Genomic DNA, 20,625 nt, shown 5'->3' with positions numbered 1-20,625 from the left:
TCGGAAATTCCTTTCTTTTCTATATTTTCATGCTTTTGTATTCTATATTTCATCAGTTTTGTTTGTTGCTGTTTATGGTTTCGGCTTCTGAAGTGAACGGCGGTGTATTTATGACAGCGCAATAAAGTCGTGTTCGAAATTGTATATTCTCTCTGGGATTTCGTGATTATCCGAGTGTGAAGGTTTCTGTGCGAGCGCGTTACCTGATAAACGGCTTGTTCGCACTGCTTGTCCTTCTGAGCCTTTTTCTCGATCTCTTCCCTCTGCTTAATCTCATAAATCAACTGGAAAAGGTCGCGGAGGTCGAGGATCACTGGTTCAGCCTGGGAATGCAGACGGAGAGAAAGACGAGATAATTACAGAGAGACTAAGAGGAAGAGAAATGGAGAAAATGTGGCAACAGTATGGCTTGTACATTACATTAAGCATTCGAGAGATTCAGTATTTCAAAATGAACAGGAATCTCTTGACCCTTTGCTTCGACTCATCTTAAATCTAGCAGGTAAGGGGTGACAGTGCTTTTCATTTGATAAGGCTGGGTCAGATCAAACTTCAGTCTTTGAAGTTCCCATAAAAGCTCGATGTTAAAGGTGCGTGGAGGGAAAATGTGAAGTGAATGTTTGTCATTTAAAATAATACGAATTTTTACGACTGTTCACACCACAGGGAAAGGCAATATGAACGGTCATGTGGTTGCAAGATAGAAAAAAAAATATATATATAACATACAAAAACAAAATTGGTACTACAATACGTTTGGAGATGTTATCATGGTAATACCAATGTCTTATAGGAACTTTGTAAATACAAAGATTTTTTTTTTAATCCTATGGGGTTCTTTAACAACTGGCAAGCTTGCCTTTATCCTTGAAAAAACCGTAGGAATTTAGGAAAATTAATAACAAGTACTAAAGTCACAGTTGGTGTGAATATGGGAAATAAAACAGTGTGGAAAGAGGTTGTGGGCCATTCCTTAATCCTCCTGCGATGCAGAACTCCAGGTCACCTGTAGCTCAGATCCACAGAGCCACTGAATGTGGAGGAAGAGAGGACAACACATACTCATCGACCCACTATGGAAATCGATTAAACAACAACCACTGCACCACAGCACTGCAGACCAGAGCAATGCAATAACAAAAAAACAGCATCACAGGGGCAGAGAGAGACAACCACGAGACAATGAACACAAGGCAGAAACAGTGTCATGATCTAATACAGTATAAACGGTGGATTGAGAAGGGGTAGGAGGTGAAAAAGGGGTGTGGCAAACTACAATGTATGCATATGTTTCGACAAATCACACACCTGGCCCATATTTCTACTCTAACTATTCTATACTTACAGACTGAGCAGTTTTGATGGCCACAAACCGATGGTTTCCCTCTTTTCCACAAACATAACCAAAGGCTCGGTGGTCTGTGATATCCTTAGCGATGTAGGAAATCTCATGGACGGCATGGTGGTGCTGAAGAACCTGTGGATAAACCAGAGTAAATTCAGATTTTAACAAAAAGCATATATAATCCCAAACTATTGGTGAACAAAAACTTTTGCAATTACTAAAGATTCATTGCAGATTGCAACCAAAAACTAGTTTAAACACCCCTTGTTGAAGCATTCTCAAACGTAATATTTAACACTGTTTCCTTAGCTCTTACTGTTGCATACCAAAGAAATGTATATTAACAAGATGCTGCAGTTTAATTATTACGAATGGCCAAAATTCAACACTCATTGTGGTTGTTCTGGCCCCGGAAGTGCCACCTTCCTGTAAAAAGACCCCATCATTAATCGCTACATGCTGACGATCCTGTGGGAGAGGGGCTCTCTAGCTTGACCGGAATGGAGCAGACGTGTTTTTTTGTGTAAATAAAATTTAAGAAAGTATCAACATTTTTTTTATCTGAAATATGTTTATTGTGACCTTGTGAGTGATAAAGAGTCCGGTCTTCCTCCTTTCAAGTAGATAGGACTTGGTCTTGGAAGACAGAATTAGCTTATTTTATGCCTACTCAGAAGTGCTTCACAGAACATTCTTCACTGAAATGTGCTCATAAAGTGGTCAAATTGGTCGGATTGGTCAGTAATTGCTTCAAGATGGGACTTTGGGACAGTTCACACTAAACTTCTATTTAAATTAATAGAACTCAACACCCAAGTCCTTCAAAAATGGCTGAATGGATATTTACATGAAGGGAGGCATTAACCTAGAGAGGCGATCGGAGGGCAGAAACAGGTCAAGAGCTCAGATGGAGTCGTCCTCCATGCGGATGTCTGAATCACGAGGGCTCAGCTCTAGTGTCGGCCTCCCGCCGCTGAAGAGCAATCATCTGCTGAAATCTACTGCAAGTGGCAATCTTCCCCTCACCACCCACTTCATCTGGAGTCATTAAAACATCACTAACACAATACACAAGCTGCAAGCTCGGGGGGACGGAGAGACGCACCCCCACGGGCTAGGCAGTTAACTCGAGAGCGGATGACATCTTATGACAACCCATCTGACTGCGAGGTGCTATTTTCCCAGCTAAAATATGAAGTGTTGTCAGTTATGTGTTAAACAAACTTTGTGATGGAGGTTTTCTTTGTTGAAAAAGTTTTGAATCAAGTTAGCAGCTTTCGTTAGCAAACTATCGTGCCGTGTGCCCACACAAATGTAATGAATGCACATTTGACGTTGATCAACTGAGGACGATGAACGTTGATTTTGCAACAGTACGGCGATATTCAATTATTCATTCCCTACAGCGTTGACGAGTGACAAACTCAAAGTAGCAGTGATAGTTACGGTGAAGTGTGTAATTTCATGTTCAACTACTTTCTTATTATACTGTTTGGTTAATAAGACATTTGTTAATTTACATTAAGTTTAAGCACTGCAGCACTTTTAGAACATCCTGACAAGGCTAACATAGTTACAAAGGCTTATCCAATGTAGTGAGTTTGGGGCGGGACTATCGGTTTGTGAGGGCCAAAAGCATGTTAGGGAGTAGTCTAGTAAACTGTTACAGAAGTTCTTGTTATCTCTGTTGGTTAATGCTATCTGCATATTAATAACATTACCTACAATCTTTTAAATAATATGACAAAAATTGTTCAGATGTGTGCTCTGGCTTTCCCAAAAAGATTTTCCTTAACAGGATGCGGTGAAGCATGCTAACATGCAAAGAACTGTTTATAATCACAATATTTTAGCATGTAGCTTTTTAGCCCAGCAAGCTTAATATACATACGTTCCATCCTAGACAGTCTCTTACTCCGAAGTAGCATTGAAATTCATTCTAAATTGTTTTGTTTGGACTGTTCATTCCAACGCAAAATCATTTCACGTTATTTTTCGGCAAAAACGGTTTCATGATTGGAAAATTTTCTATTATATTAACTTGAAAGAAAAAGATTGGTTTCCCAGCAAATGAATTGCTTCATTTTTTAGAAATGCTGTTTGTAATACAAAATGAAACGCCGATTGCAAGCTTTAATCTTTCGAGTGCTTTTAGATTTTAGAGAGTTTTTAGATGCAATTCCCCTCAAATTTTGGTTTCATTGTATTTTGGGGACTTTCCATAGACATAATGGTTTGGTCACACTTCAATATAGGGGGCAATTCTCGCTATTATCAAACCATTAACTATGACATTTTCCCCAATAAACTCTTGTGGATTATTAATAGTAAGTAAGGTAGTTATTAGGTTTAGGGATTGGGTAGGGTACGATCAGTGATGTAGAGTATGGTCATACAGGATATGTGCTTTATAAGTACTAATAAACAGCCAATATGCCAATAATATGCATGCTAATAACAACTAGTTAATAGTGAGAATTAACCCCTATACTGAAGTGTTACCATTTAGTTTGATTTATTAGCTGTTTTCTTCATGGGGACAAACCATTTGGTCCTCACACTTTAGGGTTTACTAGGACCACATATACATATAAAAACTTCTGGTAAATGCTGCATCCTTTCTTTTACTTTGGATGATCACACCAACTCTATAGCCTCAGAGACCGCCCTATTGCATTAATAATGACTCTGTTATCATGATGAGACAACAAGCATCACACTTCTAAGATTTGTGTAAATACTACCTGGACAGCATATTTTTTTGTATTTGGAACCACAAGGCTGTTTCAAAACGTCTTATTTGTTCTTAATGGTGCTACCTTCTTGATATCTTGCTTTGCCCAAAATCTAAGAAAGATTGCATGTATCCTTTGTAAAGAAGGCAATTCCAGTTTGTATGGTAATGAATTAAAAATTAATTTTAAAATACACTCAAATGTGAGCCGTGTCATTTTCTTGGCACTTTAAACACAAAGGCAAAAACTATGACTACTTTCAAACAGGATTTCTGAACCTTCTTCTTATCAATCTAACAGATTGTCACATCCCAAACTCATCCTGCAGGTTTAGAAATGTGGCTTAAGGCAAAGGCATTAAGACATCATGCTAACACTTTATCGTGAAATATAGGGAAAAAACACTTTTTATTCACTGACAAGGTTTTGTTAGAAAGAAGAAAGATTCTTGCCTATGGGTAAGGTGGAAGACTAGGCTGCTCAGTAGGTTCTGAAACAAAGCCAAACTATGGCCCATATGATACAAAGGCACATGGTGAAGGTTATTTACTCATATTAAAGCAAAAATACTAAAACAAAAACAGAAAGGCTTTGCCATTTAATCACTCCCTGAGGCATGCCAAATACAACTTAATGACAATGTACAAACAGAGCTCATAATGAGGTTTTAGTGACTAGGGATGTGTCCAACTCTGGTGATGGGTGTGTGTGTGCTTATCTGAGGATGCTGCTGTGAGGAGAGGGCAAATGCGGAAAGGGAAGACTGGTGTTACGGAGATAATGAGGATCTAGAGTCCGGCTCTAAGCCCTTCAAAACCTCACATTCACAGTTAATTAACCATCCGCTTGACTCCCGCGCACACACACATACACGTACACACATTAGCCACGGCTTTATTAGGGTCTTGTGTAGCTACGGGGCACTCGTTGGAGATAAAGTGCACATTTTACCCCTTGTTTCAAATCATTTAGGAGGCGGATATTTGTAAGCCTTGCCAAAGGCTCACGGCAGCCGAGACAACTGAAAGAAAAAGACAAAGTGTCCCAAAACAGCACAGATGATGGACAGCAATCCCAGAATCCCTTGGTGCTGCCCATTGTTTGCCATAGAGCAGAGTGGGATTATGCAAGACTATCAGGGTTTCGCAAATGAGTTCGTCCACCAGAACAATACTTTTAATTCCCTCTCTTTCTCACTTGGACTTGTTCGACACGCTACGGAACGAATGACTTTATCTTCTTGGTCTCGCAACCCAAATGGAGTTTCTGTTCAATAGTATCCTCTCTTTGAACGCACAAGATCATGAGTGTTTGAGCGTGTGCGTGCAGGTGTTAAGAGGCGGATCCATCAATACACCGGCATGCCCAGAGGGAGGGCAGCCGGTACAACTGTTACATCTCTGTTTCAGGATGATAAGCGTTTGTTAATGACATCAATTCAAAGTGACAGGCCACTTCAGATCTGCATCCAAGCACACAGCTGTGAGGACAAAACACAGAATGGTACAAAAAGTTATTTTCCCCTAAAGCGATTCTGAATTATATTAAATTATATTTGGATGAAATATAACGTGCCTCTGTAAAGCCAAATGTCATTTAAACTTCATTTGATAAAAAAGTTCTACTTACTTGAATATTATAAGTTCCTGAAACACTTTTTTACTTTTTAAAGTATAGTGACTATTTTTGATTAACTTGAAGTTAAAAAAAATTATTTACTCCTCGTTCAATATACTTAATTTAAACATGTTAATTCAACACAATTGTGAGTAAATGTAAAAATATATATTATTAATTTGCATGATTTTAGTAATGTTAAAGACTTGTTAGTGTTTAATGTTCACTTCTTTTAAACATACACACAAGACATGGTTCTGTCCTGACCTTGTCTAGGGAGTTAGAGAACTGAAAAACAGGAAGGACAAGGTCCTAACAGTAACTGTGCTAATTCCAGTCGAAGTGTTTGATTTATGCATATTAAGACTAAGAAATATGTAAATGAAAAATTGGAACCCTAACCCAAAATTTGAAAGTTCTGCATACTTAAATCATGGACTAAGACTCAAAATGTTTGAGTATTGCTAATTTATCCGGGTTTACAGTGTACTGTTAAGAATAATGTTGGGGAATGTTTATTTCGAGCCAACCTTTTTAAAGCAATGGATTGCATTATTCTGCATCTCCAAAAAGAGTTATATTAACTTGCTTGTTTTTTCTGAGAACATTTGTGTCCCACCCAAAGAGCAAATAACTTTGAGTTTGCTTTCTATAGTAAGCACAAGCATATTGACAGAATGGGAATGGAAAACAATTAAAATACTGTATATGAAGAGTTTGGTTCCAAAATGAGATAACTCTGTTTAACAAAAAAAATCTAAAATCACGTTTTTTATTATGTAATCATGTTTTTATTGTGTTTTATTTTGTTAGTTAGCTGTTCTTTTGTAATCTTAAACACTTTGGGATTTCCCAATGCTGAGTCCTACATAGAATAAAGAATCCAGAGCCGTTTTCAAGATGAGTGACGAAATTAACTGAATAAGCTGGTCGATTTCTGGAATTCACTGTGCAGTTAATTGATTAATAAATAGAATATATATATATAAATATTAGAAAAGTAATGCACATTACTTTGAAAAGGTATTAAATGTAATGCATGACTTTTCATATTATCTAATGCAAACTTCTTGTAATGCATAGCCCCCTATAGCCTGTAACAAGGTGTACAGTGAAGAAACCTTACATTCATATTCTGTACTGTAAACCACCAAGTTTGTTCTAAGCAAGAAACAATTCTGCTTTAAGCTCTCTCTGTTGTGTGTGAGTGACATAAGGGGAACAAACTATAAATAAAGAGAGACAGAATGAGAAAGAAGGTGAGATGAAAGCTCAATGCAGTGGTTCATATAGGAATGTGAAGAACTCTAATTGTTCATCATTTCATTCTCCAAACAATCTGCTGTTTTGAAGCCTGTCCAAAAAGTCACACAACAAAAAAGTTTGATGCCATCCATTTATCATGAAACAAGAGGGAGAGGAGGGTTAACATGTTGTTCAGCCTCCTTTAATTGTTAAGAGGTGAAAACAGGATCATACAGAAAAAAGATTAATAGAATGCAAAGTTTGGCTAGTGAAGTTATTTGCGGACGGAAATGATGAGAGTAAAGAATTCAAGAAGTGTATGATGATGGTCCGACCATTCATCTCCATGTGAGCCAATAAAGTTCTTTTTAGACTTGCCGATCTAGAAGCATTTTATTTATGAGGACATGTATCTTGAAGCCATGCAAAACACATGCTATCCATTTAATTTTTGTCATTTTTTAAATGAATTTATAACCAAAAACACAATAACACTAAACTTTCCAGCAGAGCACAGAACAGGCAAAAAATGGAAGAATTGTTGTTTGGTAACCGACTTTCTTCAAAATATATTTTTTGTTTTCTGCAGGATAAGAAGTATAAAACAGGTTTGGAATGACATGAGGGTGAGCAACTGTTAAAATCATTTTCATTTATGCCTAAACTATGTGCCTTTAAAGAGTGAATTCAAAGCAGTCAGTTCAACAGAGAACAGAGCAGAGCCTTAAACTGCAGTAAAATCCCAAGGCGTACATATCTGTGCCGTCAAAAAAGCGATGAACATCCTTTATAGTGTTAATACACGAACCTGTACCATGAGAGAGAGCGGGACATGGCAATGGATTTCCGTGCGAGTGTGCTTTGCAGTAAATCACAGAGAGCTCAATTTCAGGTGTGCCACCGTGCGGTGAATTGATGTCTGAGGTGCTGGGAAGCATCCGACCTTAACAACACGTTTTTCTATCATGCTATGGGATATCTGTATGATTGTTTCTGTACTAAGCTGAGCTGTAGAGTTTTGTACAACCCTCACACAACGTTTTTGCGTTTTTACATAAACATTATTTATTATGTTTTTATGGCTGTTTTGTTGTATTTGCATTCCCTATTGGCTTCCCCCCACAGTGATTGTGATTTCAGGTTTTACTGTTGATCTGGGGACATTTGGTCTACATAATGTCGGGAAAACCTTAGTCTCACATAGCCGTAATTTAAGACTGCGGCAAATGTCTGGAACTTTTTTGCAGCTTATAGATTAAGGATGTCCACTAATAATACAGAAAAAGCCGCCTGACTGACATTTAAAGCCATGAATCACAGATGTTTTATGTGTCACTCAGTTTCATGTGTCATTTTAGAGATATAGTATATCACAACAACAGACCGGTTAGAAAAAATGAATGAACAGTGTGGTGCTCTCTGCGAGTGACCTTATAGAAAACACACCGTAAAATAACCAAAAATGTGCAGAGAAAGTGAATTAAAAACTCTTTACAATATTAATAAATGTCATTTTGCTGAACATTTTTGTGTCTATGGATGTGTGTGTACATGTACGCGACTGTACCCGCTCTGGCGAAAAAAAACAGTGTGTTACGAAGATCCAGAGCTTTCAACCCTTTAACCTTCATATTTCTCGGCAGCCACTGTTATCTCATTAATGAGTTTAGCATGATTTATCACCTTTCGCCATATATCTCTCACTGTCCTTCTGCATTCAATATACTCCCATCTCATATACATTCTGCCTCCTTCTCAAACATCCTATCATATTCTCTGTTTTAGCTTTTTAAACCCACAATCATACTACGGTAGTCAATGGTTCCCCAGAATTGTCCGTTGCTAACATTCTTCCAAATATATTTATGTGTGTTCAACCGAACAAAGAAATGTTTACAGGTTAGGAACGATTAGAGGGCGAGTAAATCTTGACAGAATTTTCATTATCGGGTGAATCCCTTTAAGCACAAGCCATTTTAATCAGGTTGACCAAGATGATCTACATAGTGGTTCTCAAACGTTTTTGTTGTATGGCCCCCTTTGTGTGGAGTAAATCGCTTTACGGCTGCCCAAATAAAAACTTTTTTATTAATTTTCATTAAACCAAAAATGTATTCTGTTTTACAATGCTGGAACATACTGTAAATATTTCTGGTTTGGGGTCTTATTTTTCTTATGTTTGATTGCATACAATTTATGATTACATTTCTGGATTTCAATACCACAAAATCTGTGGACACTCCTGGACCCATTTTAGGGGCCCCCCAGGAGGCCATGGCCCCCCTTTTGAGGTCACGCAGTGGCATGCCCAGGACTCTCAGAGGGTCAGACAGGCTTTCTAAATTTAAATCTAGATTAAAGACACATCTTTTCAGCCAAGCACTCACTTAATGCATAATATGCTAAATAAACCACGGATAGACTGCATTTATAAAATATTATTTACTAGAATGATCTTGCTTGTTCTATGAACACCACGCACAGTGCTGTGTTTAACCATTTTTGTGTTTTTCTTCTGTAAAGTGGCTTTGGAACAATTCACATTGTAAAAAATAAATTAAATATAAATTATATTAAATTAAATTGTATTGACTCTCTGGTAGAAGACATTCCTGGTTAAATAAAAATAAAAAGGTGGGCTGCACACAGTTGCTTAGCTGTTCAGTCTAGTTTAAGTATATGACTTGCAATAATAGTGGTTTTGATATTTTATTGTAAGATACTTATTTATATTTACTGTACCTATGACAAGGAAAACATACCATGTACTAGGAGAACATTTTTTTATATTCCTCCTCATACTTCCATTTACAAATTTTGGGGGGTCTTGGGACAGATTATACATGTCTAAATTTGGGAATCCCTGTAGTTGACTGACCTCAGTCTCAACATAAGAACATCCAGGCAACCAATGATTCAGACCTGCTCAGATCTACCAACAACCACATGAGACAAGCTACTATCAGAAACTCAATTTAACTGGATTTTTGACAAGAAAAACCTTTTCTTATAGTTTAGTCTGCAGTTTTTAAATAGTCATGTGAACTAAAATTGTCCGATCTTTTTATGCCCGACAACATTCAAGTGTTGATTTAAATCACTTTGCCTCTATTCCTCAAATCACGCCCCCATATATAAAAACCTGTCTCAAACAAAATATGAGATTGTGTGATTGTGTGAAGTTATTCCTCAAGTTTCACAGTATGTCAGTGTGTAGGAGTCCTATCATTATATTAAACCTCACAAACACGCTTGGCACCGGAGTGTGTGTCCATATTTAATCATCTCAGTGTAGGAGCTAGACAAGGAGACACGATGTCATTATTCCCATCGTCCAACCCTGACTTGCCACCTCCTCCCCCCTAACCTGCTGTTGCCACGGCGCCAGGTATCCACTAATTAGCAGCTGCCATAGCACTGATGCCTGTTCCAGGTCTTTGATTACAGAGAAACACCAGGAAGAGAGAGAATTCACACAACTACTGTATATAGCAATTGGACCTGAGAGAGGGATAATTAGTAAGAGGAGAAGTGAATTTAATCAAAAATGCCACCGGTGCTCATACTCATGTACGCACACACCCCCGACCACACAAACAAACACCCACACTTGATCAAAGGTGGACATGCTAGCGGGTGGGCAGCCAAAATGACTCCTCTGAGAGCAGAACTGGATAGGAACTTTAGAAATGAGCCGCCCATGGGTGCCTCTGGGGAAAACGCAGCATATGGGCAGAAGAGGAAAGAAAGACACTGAGTGCCTGGAGTGTACAAAAAAAACTAATAACTCTTGACAGCTCAAAAATGAACTAAGAGGCGTGAAATGCCATACCAAAAAAGAATTTCAGCTCATGCTATCAGTGCCAATCTACTTTGGTGTACCATACTGAGCTCTGGAAGTGATTTTGGCCATACTTGTTTTTAATGCCTCAATAAATGATTCTACTTTTTAGGACTGTTTTTGATAAGAAACACTTGGAACACTAAAACTGGGTTCACACCAAACGCGAATTAAGCGTTTTGCGTGAGTAAATTACAAACAAAGTCAATATAATCACACCCTATAGGTGCAAACTTGCACCAAATTGGCAGCACAATTGCCGTGAACGAGCGTCAATGCTGAAAATATTTGTCAGGTCCAGTGTTGGGTAAGTTACTCTGAAAAAGTAATGAAATACTAGTTACTAATTACATATTCAATGGTGTAATTAGATTACTGTCAAATTACTTTCTCCAAAAAGTATTTAATTACTTATTACTAATTACTTTCTATTTCCTACATCATGATTAGAATTGAGTCAAGGATAGTCATAAAACGGCTTATTTAATTAATTCAAATAAATAATAAATATCTACATAGATTTTTCTTATCAACTAACCAAAGTATACAAATGTGAGCAGCATACATTAAAGTAAAGTAAGACATAATTTTGATGTCATTTCCACCATTGAATATATTACACAGTAATTAGTTCAATTACATCAGAAGTAACTGTACTTAAATTACAGAAAAAATAAGAGTAATCCCTTACTTTACTTTTTAAAGGGAAAAGTAATTCAATTACAGTAACTAATTACTTAGTGACTAGTTACACCCAACACTGGTCAGGTCGCGTCACTCACTCGAAAATAACAAAGTATTCCAACGAGTAATAGAGAGCATGGAACGAAATTGTTCGCGTTTGGTGTGAACCCAGCACAACACTGGGTTCACACCAAACACGAATTTAGCGGTTTTCACCAATAAATTACATACAAAGTCAATACAAAGACATGTATAGACGCAAACTCGCAGCAAGCGGTGCGAATGATGTGAGTTGGGCATCTATACACATCTTTGCATTGACTTTGTATGTAATTTACTTGCTCAAAACACTTAATTCGCGTTTGGTGTGAACCCAGTGATAGAATACACAAACTCTCTCGCTCTCGTCCACATGCACTTCAGCTCACTTATTCTTTCTAATGATATTAGAGTAAGTGGAACAGATATAGTCATTTACATCAACAGCTGCTTTCTGCGTGCATTAGACTGCTTTATTGAATGGGTCACATCTCATTTCCATGCAAATAAGTGGGTAAGGAAATCAAGCATGACTCTGAATGCAAGTTGTGACTTACAGATCTATATGTATATGTAGATTGAATATGCTAACCGTATTGGACCTTAGATGAATAAGATATGAGTGAGGCTTGAAATTCTTACTTGATAAATAAACTATATTTACTAAATCTGTCGTTGGGGACTTTTCGGGGAGAAAGAGAACATCAGAGGTACCTGTAAAGGCACAATTGCATGGATCTTTAAAAGGTAAAGCAAAAAAAAACTGTCAGAGAAGACGAGATAAATGTGAAGTAAAAACATAATTTATTCAATAGAGGACCCCAAAATGAAAATAATCTCATAATTGACTCACCCTCATGTTATTTCAACCCTTTCTTCAGCAAAACACAAAAGAAGATATTTTGAGGAAAGTTTGTAACCAACATTGGCCCCCATTTGAGTTCACTGTACAGTATGAACACATAACCACGGAGACATTTCTTAAAATATCTTCTTTTGTGTTCCACAGAAATATCTGTTTGGGTATGTGTATCATGCACATGGCTGTCAATCCATTAACTTTGTCAATTCTAATTTTCATACAACTGCAGGGTGATTAATCACATGACATTTATGGTTGAGCCTCAAACAGTGTCTCTAAGGTCCCATGGAGCAATATGGCAGCACTGAGGTTGCGTACCTCCTATGTGCGCTACCATACATGTGCTAGCCAAACAACTGCCATTGAGATGAATGGGAATGCTAACTGATAGCTTTCTCCGGGTACTATAGACCTCTATGGTTTGAACACGCCTGTAATATTAACTGAGAAGGTTTAAGCTGGAGGTGGCAGCAGGCTGGGGTTCTCCCTCTTTGTGGAAGTTAATAATGCAAGTGCCTGATCTTGGCAGCCCTTCAAACAGCAGGACAACAATGCGATTAGCTGAGTCACAGAGCGGCACGCGGCTGTCCACTGAGTCACCATAATGAAATCAGGAAGCAGCTCCTCTTCATCAGATGAAGGCCTGCAGGGGAGTTACAATGCCAGGGAGGAAATAAGTGGGGGAGGAATTGAAGGGTGGAACGGCAGGAACAACTACACAAACCGGAAGGAGACAGACAGTAAGGAGTGCTGATGAATCTTAAAAGGGCAGTACAGTGCTCTCTCTCTATCTATCTCTCTCACACACACACTCAACCTGTCTGTTCTCTGTTCACCCAGCAGCATTTTGTGTTACAGCCTCTGTGCATGTGACGCTCCTTATGGTTTAACAAGTGGGATTTGTTAAAAAATTACACACAAAGATATTTGCAAGATCGTTTGTAAACAAATGGTTTTGGATCAGTATTGACTACCATACTAGGAAAAGAAACTACTACGGTAGTCAATGGTGACATATAAATGTTTGGTTACAAAACTCTTTATTTGTGTTACAATAACATTTATACAGGTTTGAAACAACTTGAGGGCGAGTAAATTATGACATAATTTTCATTTTTGAGTGAACTATGCATTTAAATATCTTTGATCAGGTAGACACAAACATCCAATATCAATAGTTATATTCAATAGTCTCAATCCAAAAGCAACAGCAGTATCTAAATCTGATAGTCATGCATTTGTAGCGAGGGGGTTAAACGCCACCATGCTCAGAAAATGGAGCAAAGGTCATGATGTTAATAGATCAGATGCATCAATGACAGATTAAACCCTTGTCATGTGAGGTCACCTCCTGGCTCCATGACAAAAGAGTCTGTGCTCAAACTGTAACCCCTCATTTATCACTGGCCCTCATCAGTACAGCACTGCACCCTGAACACCAATTCATTTGTGCTGCCTTACTCACACTCGCTGCACGCTATAAAACAATATTTGCATATATTCCTCAGCAATAAAATATTTTCTATAAAGGATTAGAATCAATTCACTTCTAATCTGGACAGTCAATTAACAATGACTAATTAGAAAGTCTTCATGCTAGCATCTACACTTTTTCGAACAGTGAACGACACTGAAAATACATGTTTTAAAACATGCTTCTGTTCCGACACTTATTTTTTTTTGCAATTTTAGGTGTCTAATCCATGAATGGGCAATTTATAACACACCAAAGACAAAGAAACAAATATTTTGTACAATATTTTTTGTATTCAAGCGGGTTTTGTGGAAAGCAAGTATCGTTTTCACACTGGAAATATCAAGAAAAAGTGCACTTCAAATACTGAATGATGCATTTACACAATTTAACCAAAAATGGTAACAGTTTTGGTAATAGCAATAGGGCTGCAGTTTGCAGAATAAAAGTTTTGGATTATACAATATGTGGGTGTACTGTGTATACACAAACATGCATTTTTAATTTAAGGATATATATATTTATAAATTACATTTATGTATAGAAATTAAATATAAAAATGAATATACAAATGTAGATATTTCTTAACTCATTCGACGCCAGCCTCTTAAAAAAAAGTTGCCAGCCTACGCCAGCGTTTTTTTTTACATTTTCACCCAATTTAATGGCTCACACTAAATTTTCTGTAAAGAATAAATGGACTAACAATATGAGAGAACACGAAGAATGTCAAATGAAAGAACAGAGCTCAGCTTTTAAACAAAAGAAACCGTATTCTTCTATCTTCATTTGTTCGTTTTTTATCACTCCGTAGATGTTTCTTTAAAAATGCATCATTTTGATTAAACAGCTGAGATTATTAACGTTTTTTGTCACAGATTCCGCCCAGATTCCACTCGGAACAGTCATTAAAAACCGCTAAAACATATACGTTGTAGGTTATGGAATTCTGTACTTTTTCCAAAAGGTGTGTAATAGCGCCACCTGCTGTAAAACAGTACAAACACTGATTGCCGTAAAAACTCGTCTTTGGCGGGGTTTTTTAAAAATTACGAGATAACTCGTCAATGGAGTTGAAAGAATTAAATATATACCTGCTTGTGTGTATAGTGTTTATATTTACATAATTATTATACATAATAAATTGCAACTAATCGTTGTGCAGCCCTATTTGCTAATGAAAGAAGAGAGGAGTGGCTATAATTGACACTTGTATACTGAATACAGTATAGTATGTCACAAGAACACAGCTAGAGCAATGGCATGTCTATCCCTACATCCCAATTTGAATACTATGTGTCCTAAATAGTCAATTAAATTAAAATTTCAATGGTTCAGATCTCACATATCAGACAGATATCAATTTGTCCATTTAAATGGGGAATCATCAAATCTAACGCAAGTAAATTATGGATTTCCCCGGGGATCGGTTTTAGGACCCTTGCTTTTCTCCATATACATGCTGCCCCTTGGCAACATTATAAGAAAACATGAAATAAGCTTCCACTGTTATGCAGATGATACTCATCTATATATCTCATCTAGACAAGACGATTCCTTCCAGCTATCCAAATTGTCAGAGTGCATTGAATATTTAAAAATTTGGATGACTAGTAATTTCCATCTTTTAAATTCTATTAAAAAAGAAATATTACTTAAGACCAAAGACAGGTAAAAAGAATATTTTGGATTATAACCTGCAAATTAAAGGTTGCACTGTTACTCCAACAAATACAGTTCAAGACCAAGGTGTTTTATTAGATAGCAACCTGTCATTTGGAAATCACTTCTCAAATGTCTAAAAACAGGCTTCTTCCACCTTACAAATTTTGCCAAATTACGAAATATTCTATGTGTTGCTGATGCAGAGAAGCTTATTCATGCATATGTAACCTCAAGACTTGACTACCGTAAAGGGGCTTTGGAACAATGCACATTGTGAAAAGCTTTATATAAATAAAATTGAATTGAATTATGTTCTCATATTTAAACAATCACATTGTCGTCTAAACAGAAGTTTCCTCTTTTTAAGATGTACTTCGACGTAGTTCCGCAAAAATAAACAACATTTACATGATAATCTCAAAAACAAATAATTAAAACAATTAAAATGATAAATGATGGTGCTTGCACCTCTGTGAAATGCTGTAAATAAGAGTGTTATAAATCACAGCGTTAGTTTTAATGATGTCAAATACACTCTGTGGGATTTGCTTATTTGATTTATGTCTATTTAAAGAAAATGTAAAAACCAGCCAAGCAAAAAGAGCTCAATGGCACTTCACAACAAGCAAGAAAGAAAAAGTATCAAGTCATTAACAGACACATACCGAGACTCTCTTTCAATCTCTCCTTATACGGAACTGTGCCTAGCCGTGTGCAATTTCGTGAGATACTTCATAAAAAATATGCCTAATTTCATCCTTCTAAAACAAGCTCAGGTGTGATGGATTCGGTAGCTGTTATTGCCATTTACTCTTCAACGAGATGGAGTAAAGCCCCGCAGATAGGCCTTGTAAAGCTATGGTTGTTCTCATCTAAGAAGTCTGTTCAATTAGACCCCTCTGATTTCCCTGGAGAGAGCTCTTCTCTTTAAAACGCATCATTAACACAGGCTTACCTCTCCCAGAGGATCACCTCACCCCCCGCCCGGCGTACAGCAGACTCGTGTCTGCTTAGAGCAACCAACAAAACCTAATATGCACCAACCACATCTTTTTCAATCAGCTTTCACACAAGTGTGCGACACAATGTTCTCTCCCATAGTCTGAGAATAGATAGGAGGATGAAGGGAATGTTGATGACGTTTTGGTTTAGGTACATCTCCTCCCTGCTGTCTGCTGTTGGTGGTTGTCTCACCAACAGTCCGCCCACTGTCTACTTACTTGACTTGGCAAGCATATTCTCAGTTTGGCAAGCTCTGCTCTCATTGGCTGGCTTTGCAAAGTTTTTTCCATTCCACCAAAAGCCAATTCATGTTTAGTTGTTTTTTATTTATTTTATTAAAGTATATTACAGAATATAAACACACAGTATACTACTGTATATACAATACACTATATGACATTGATATTGATGTCTTGTGACACAACATTGTATGGTCAATTAACTTTGTGTTTAAAATAATACTGGGTTATTTTCAACCCAACGTTGGGTCAAAAAGGGGACAAAACCAACCTTTGGGGCTGTAAATTAATGTACTTTATACTGAGTTGTTTCAACCCAAAATGCCTAGTTGTTTTAACCCATTTTTAGATCAAATATACTGTAAACATTTTCTGGGTTAATTTAACACAACAGCTTGTTTTGTCCCTTTTTGATCCATGTTTGGTTGAGCATAACCCAGCATTTTGGAATGTACCACTCACATTCTCTTTTGAGATACAGTGAATAGCCACTGGAAGAATTAATATTTTTTTCCACAATTATGTACTGGGTTATCAAACTTTGATAATATTAAAATATTGGTAACCCCTATCAACATTTTTAAGCAATCAGCATTCTTAAATGCTTTTCTCAAGATTGATTTACAAAGCATATGTCATTATATTCTTATGATGTTCAATATTTAATAACTTCTTAAAAAGGAACATTCTTATGAGAACCTATAATTTATGTTAAAAACAATCTTATATTTTGTCTTAAGAACAGTTTTGCGAACCCGGCCCCCTTATCTTAAATAAGTCACTGTTATTTGATTGTTTTCATAAACCTCAAAGGTTCAAATGAAATGTGAAATCAGTGTTGACCTAAACCAGCACTAACTAGTTTCAACAGGCAGAATATTTTCTGCAGGATTGGTTCATTGCCATTGCAATAAAGTTACTACTGATGTTCTGTACCCCCTTTCTAGAATTCATCTGACAATGATAGGATGAAATGGTTATGAGCAACAACCTCTTCACAGTACAAACATTCAAACAAAACAAAAGTATGTTTGCCATCAGAAACCAGTTTGAACACTTGAGGATTTATTTCTGGCTCAGGATTGTATGTGACTTGCTTCCAAGGATCAGGGGTAGTAATGATTCGGACAAAACTTCTTTTGCCCCCCACCACCTCACATGCTACCAAACACTCCAAATCCTGTAACTTACCCCCGACTTCTCATCGAAAATCTTGATCCCTCCAAAGGACACAGTGAGGAAAACTTTCTGTTTGTGTTCTCCTTTAGACCGTGCAGAGGCTGCGATTCCCTGCAGAACAGAAGATGAAAATAGAAAATGAGGCAAAAAGACCAAACAAAAGAAGCTTTTGCTACTTGCTGCAGTCTGTTGGGAGTTTTAGTGGTTATGTAAAGCAATTGAATCTCTCAATGCTTTTGGCTGGGAGGTTCAGGTTCTAGAATGAGCACGTTGGGGGTGACTGTCATTTTAAATTGTGTTTGCATTTACTATAGTGCATGAGGCTATAGGTCAGGAACATTTTTAATATTAAGTGTCTTTTCATTTTCTATATATATATATTAATTTCTATACAGACTCCCTGTCCAAAAAAAGTCAGCACCTGGATTTAACTAAGCAAATAGGTAAGAAACTCCCATTAGATTGGAGGTCTAGGTTCAGCCACGTGATGTTCTTATAGCATGAGGTCAGCTGACTGAATGACAAGGTTATTCAATTAATTTGTATTTTCATCCCTGATGGCACGGGCATATTCCAAGATGACAATGCCAGGATTCATCTGGCTCAAATTGTGAAAGAGTGATTCAGGGAGCATGAGACATCATTTTCACACATGGATTGGCCACCACAGAGTCGAGACCTTAACCCCATTGAGAAACTGTGGGACTTGCTGGGGAAGACTATGCTCATCGGTCTGAAAGCTAATGGCAGTCAAACTAAATATTTGAGTGTCAGACTATTTTTGGACGGGCAGTGTATTTTGAGAAATTTTCCAAAAGTGGTCCATATACTCCCCTCCCACTATCTATCTGGAGCAACAACACCATTTCAGAACAGGGTATTGTGTAAAAGGCAGTTACTACCTCCTTCTGAATATTGAAGAATATTGAATCAGCCAAAGAATGAAATGCTGACAGTCTTTTTTTGCAGTTAACCCTCAAAAGCACCACAGCTCAAGGTGAAACATCCTTTGAATTCTATTTTCAAGTTTTTCTTGGTATATCCTTGAGAGTTCATATAGTTCAATTGGTACAGAATTTCACTTGCAACAGCAAGGTCATGGGTTTATTCCTATAAAATAAACATGCACTGCATGTCGCTTGGGATAAAAGTGGCTCATAAATTCCTCTGTCAACCAATCGGATGTGTATATCGGATCTGGCATGATGTACAGTACGTTATCACACCATTTATGTCTATCCATGCTGGTGGGTTGACGTATGAGCCATTTTAATGTTAGTGACACGGAGATCATGCTGCATAGAGCACAAGCTCTAACATTTCAAACTAAGCAATGCTTTGATCTTGGACTGTTTTCCAAGCATTAAAAAAAAAAAAAACACTATATAACTATGTTTTTACAGCACCGCATGTGCTTATCTGGGGTTTATCTGAAAAGACTTGAACTTTTGTTTGAAACTTCCCTTCCTAACATTTTGATGAACTCGGAAAGATAGAAAAAGTGAGAAATAAGAGATTAAAAATGATAACATGGGACTCATTTGTTTGCTAAGGAGTGTAGGAGTGTGAGAATACGACTGTAGATTATGTGTCTGGGTGAGTGAAGGCTAAACACCTCCAATCAATGACAGTCTGGACGTTCCAATCAGACAAACATGCAAATCAGATGTTGTAATCACCCTCTCTATCTAACAAACAGAGAAGAAATCAGATTAAAGGGTAAAAGTGAAAAACCGCTAAAATTGACGAAAACATTGCAAAAACACATACGTTCACTTGAACAATAATATGGATGTTTATTTATTATTAAGTGCCTCCATCTACACAAGATTAAATCACAAAACCTGTGTAAACATAATATTGTGACCGCAAGTGTTCACATGGCTCATTGTCAAATCATATATATATATATGTTTTTTGTTTATCAAACTTCAAGTCACACAGACATTTTATCCTTTAAAGGAAGATTAACAGATCATTGAATGTTTTATTTATTTTGGTGTGGGTGGGGATATTATATTAATTAAATAAATTCTAGGGACAAATATGGCTCAATGTAATAAACCTCCAACTCGAACATATTTGATGTTTAATATGTCCTGCTTGGTCCACATTAAATTTTGGTCCAATACAAAATTACTGTGGGTCACTGCAGAAATAGATTATTGACCCTTCGTAAAGCCCGCCCCCTTTTGCTATGTCCGACATCAAGCAAAGTGCTCCCACTGCACAAGAATATATATCGTGAAATAATTCTTTCTGGGAAAAAATTACGTGTTCTTTCAGCCAGAAGCAATAAGAAGGTCTCCAATATGCATTTGAAGTACATTTAAAGGATGTGAAAGTGACTCGGAATAAAGTAAATAAAATAAAGATCAAAGCTCTAGCCTACATGTCATAAAACTGATAGCACAGTATCACCTGCTAATCAAAAATCACTAAATTGAGGAACAACACGGTTCCTGTAAAGCTGGGTAGCTTTCTATTCACTATTCTCATCTTAAAAAATAAAAATCAGTTTTTTTTCAATGTCACATTCAGTGAGTCAACCTAGCTAGCGTTAGTTAGCTTTTATAACAGTAACTTTAGCCTATAGTTTGTATGCTGTTATGACATAACTTCTGGATAGCGCCCTTGGTTTCTGACACGTTTAGGCATCCAATTTTAACCCCAATAAAATTCTGGCAGTGTTGATGAG

The 20,625-nt window shown here is 37.1% G+C and overlaps 1 protein-coding gene across 1 annotated transcript in view; it reads right to left on the bottom strand.

Annotated features, from left to right (window-relative positions):
* The window catches only part of dab1a (DAB adaptor protein 1a), a 125,226-nt gene that overhangs the window by 30,497 nt on the left and 74,104 nt on the right, over positions 1 to 20,625 (bottom strand). The window contains 3 exon segments of the mRNA XM_056764317.1: positions 204 to 323; positions 1,346 to 1,477; positions 17,940 to 18,038. Of these exon segments, the coding sequence (XP_056620295.1) occupies positions 204 to 323; positions 1,346 to 1,477; positions 17,940 to 18,038 (351 nt within the window).

The sequence above is a fragment of the Triplophysa dalaica genome, chromosome 13, assembly GCF_015846415.1.
Source record: "Triplophysa dalaica isolate WHDGS20190420 chromosome 13, ASM1584641v1, whole genome shotgun sequence".
Classification (NCBI taxonomy): Eukaryota; Metazoa; Chordata; class Actinopteri; order Cypriniformes; family Nemacheilidae; genus Triplophysa; species Triplophysa dalaica.
This window is presented reverse-complemented; position numbering and strand designations above follow the sequence as displayed.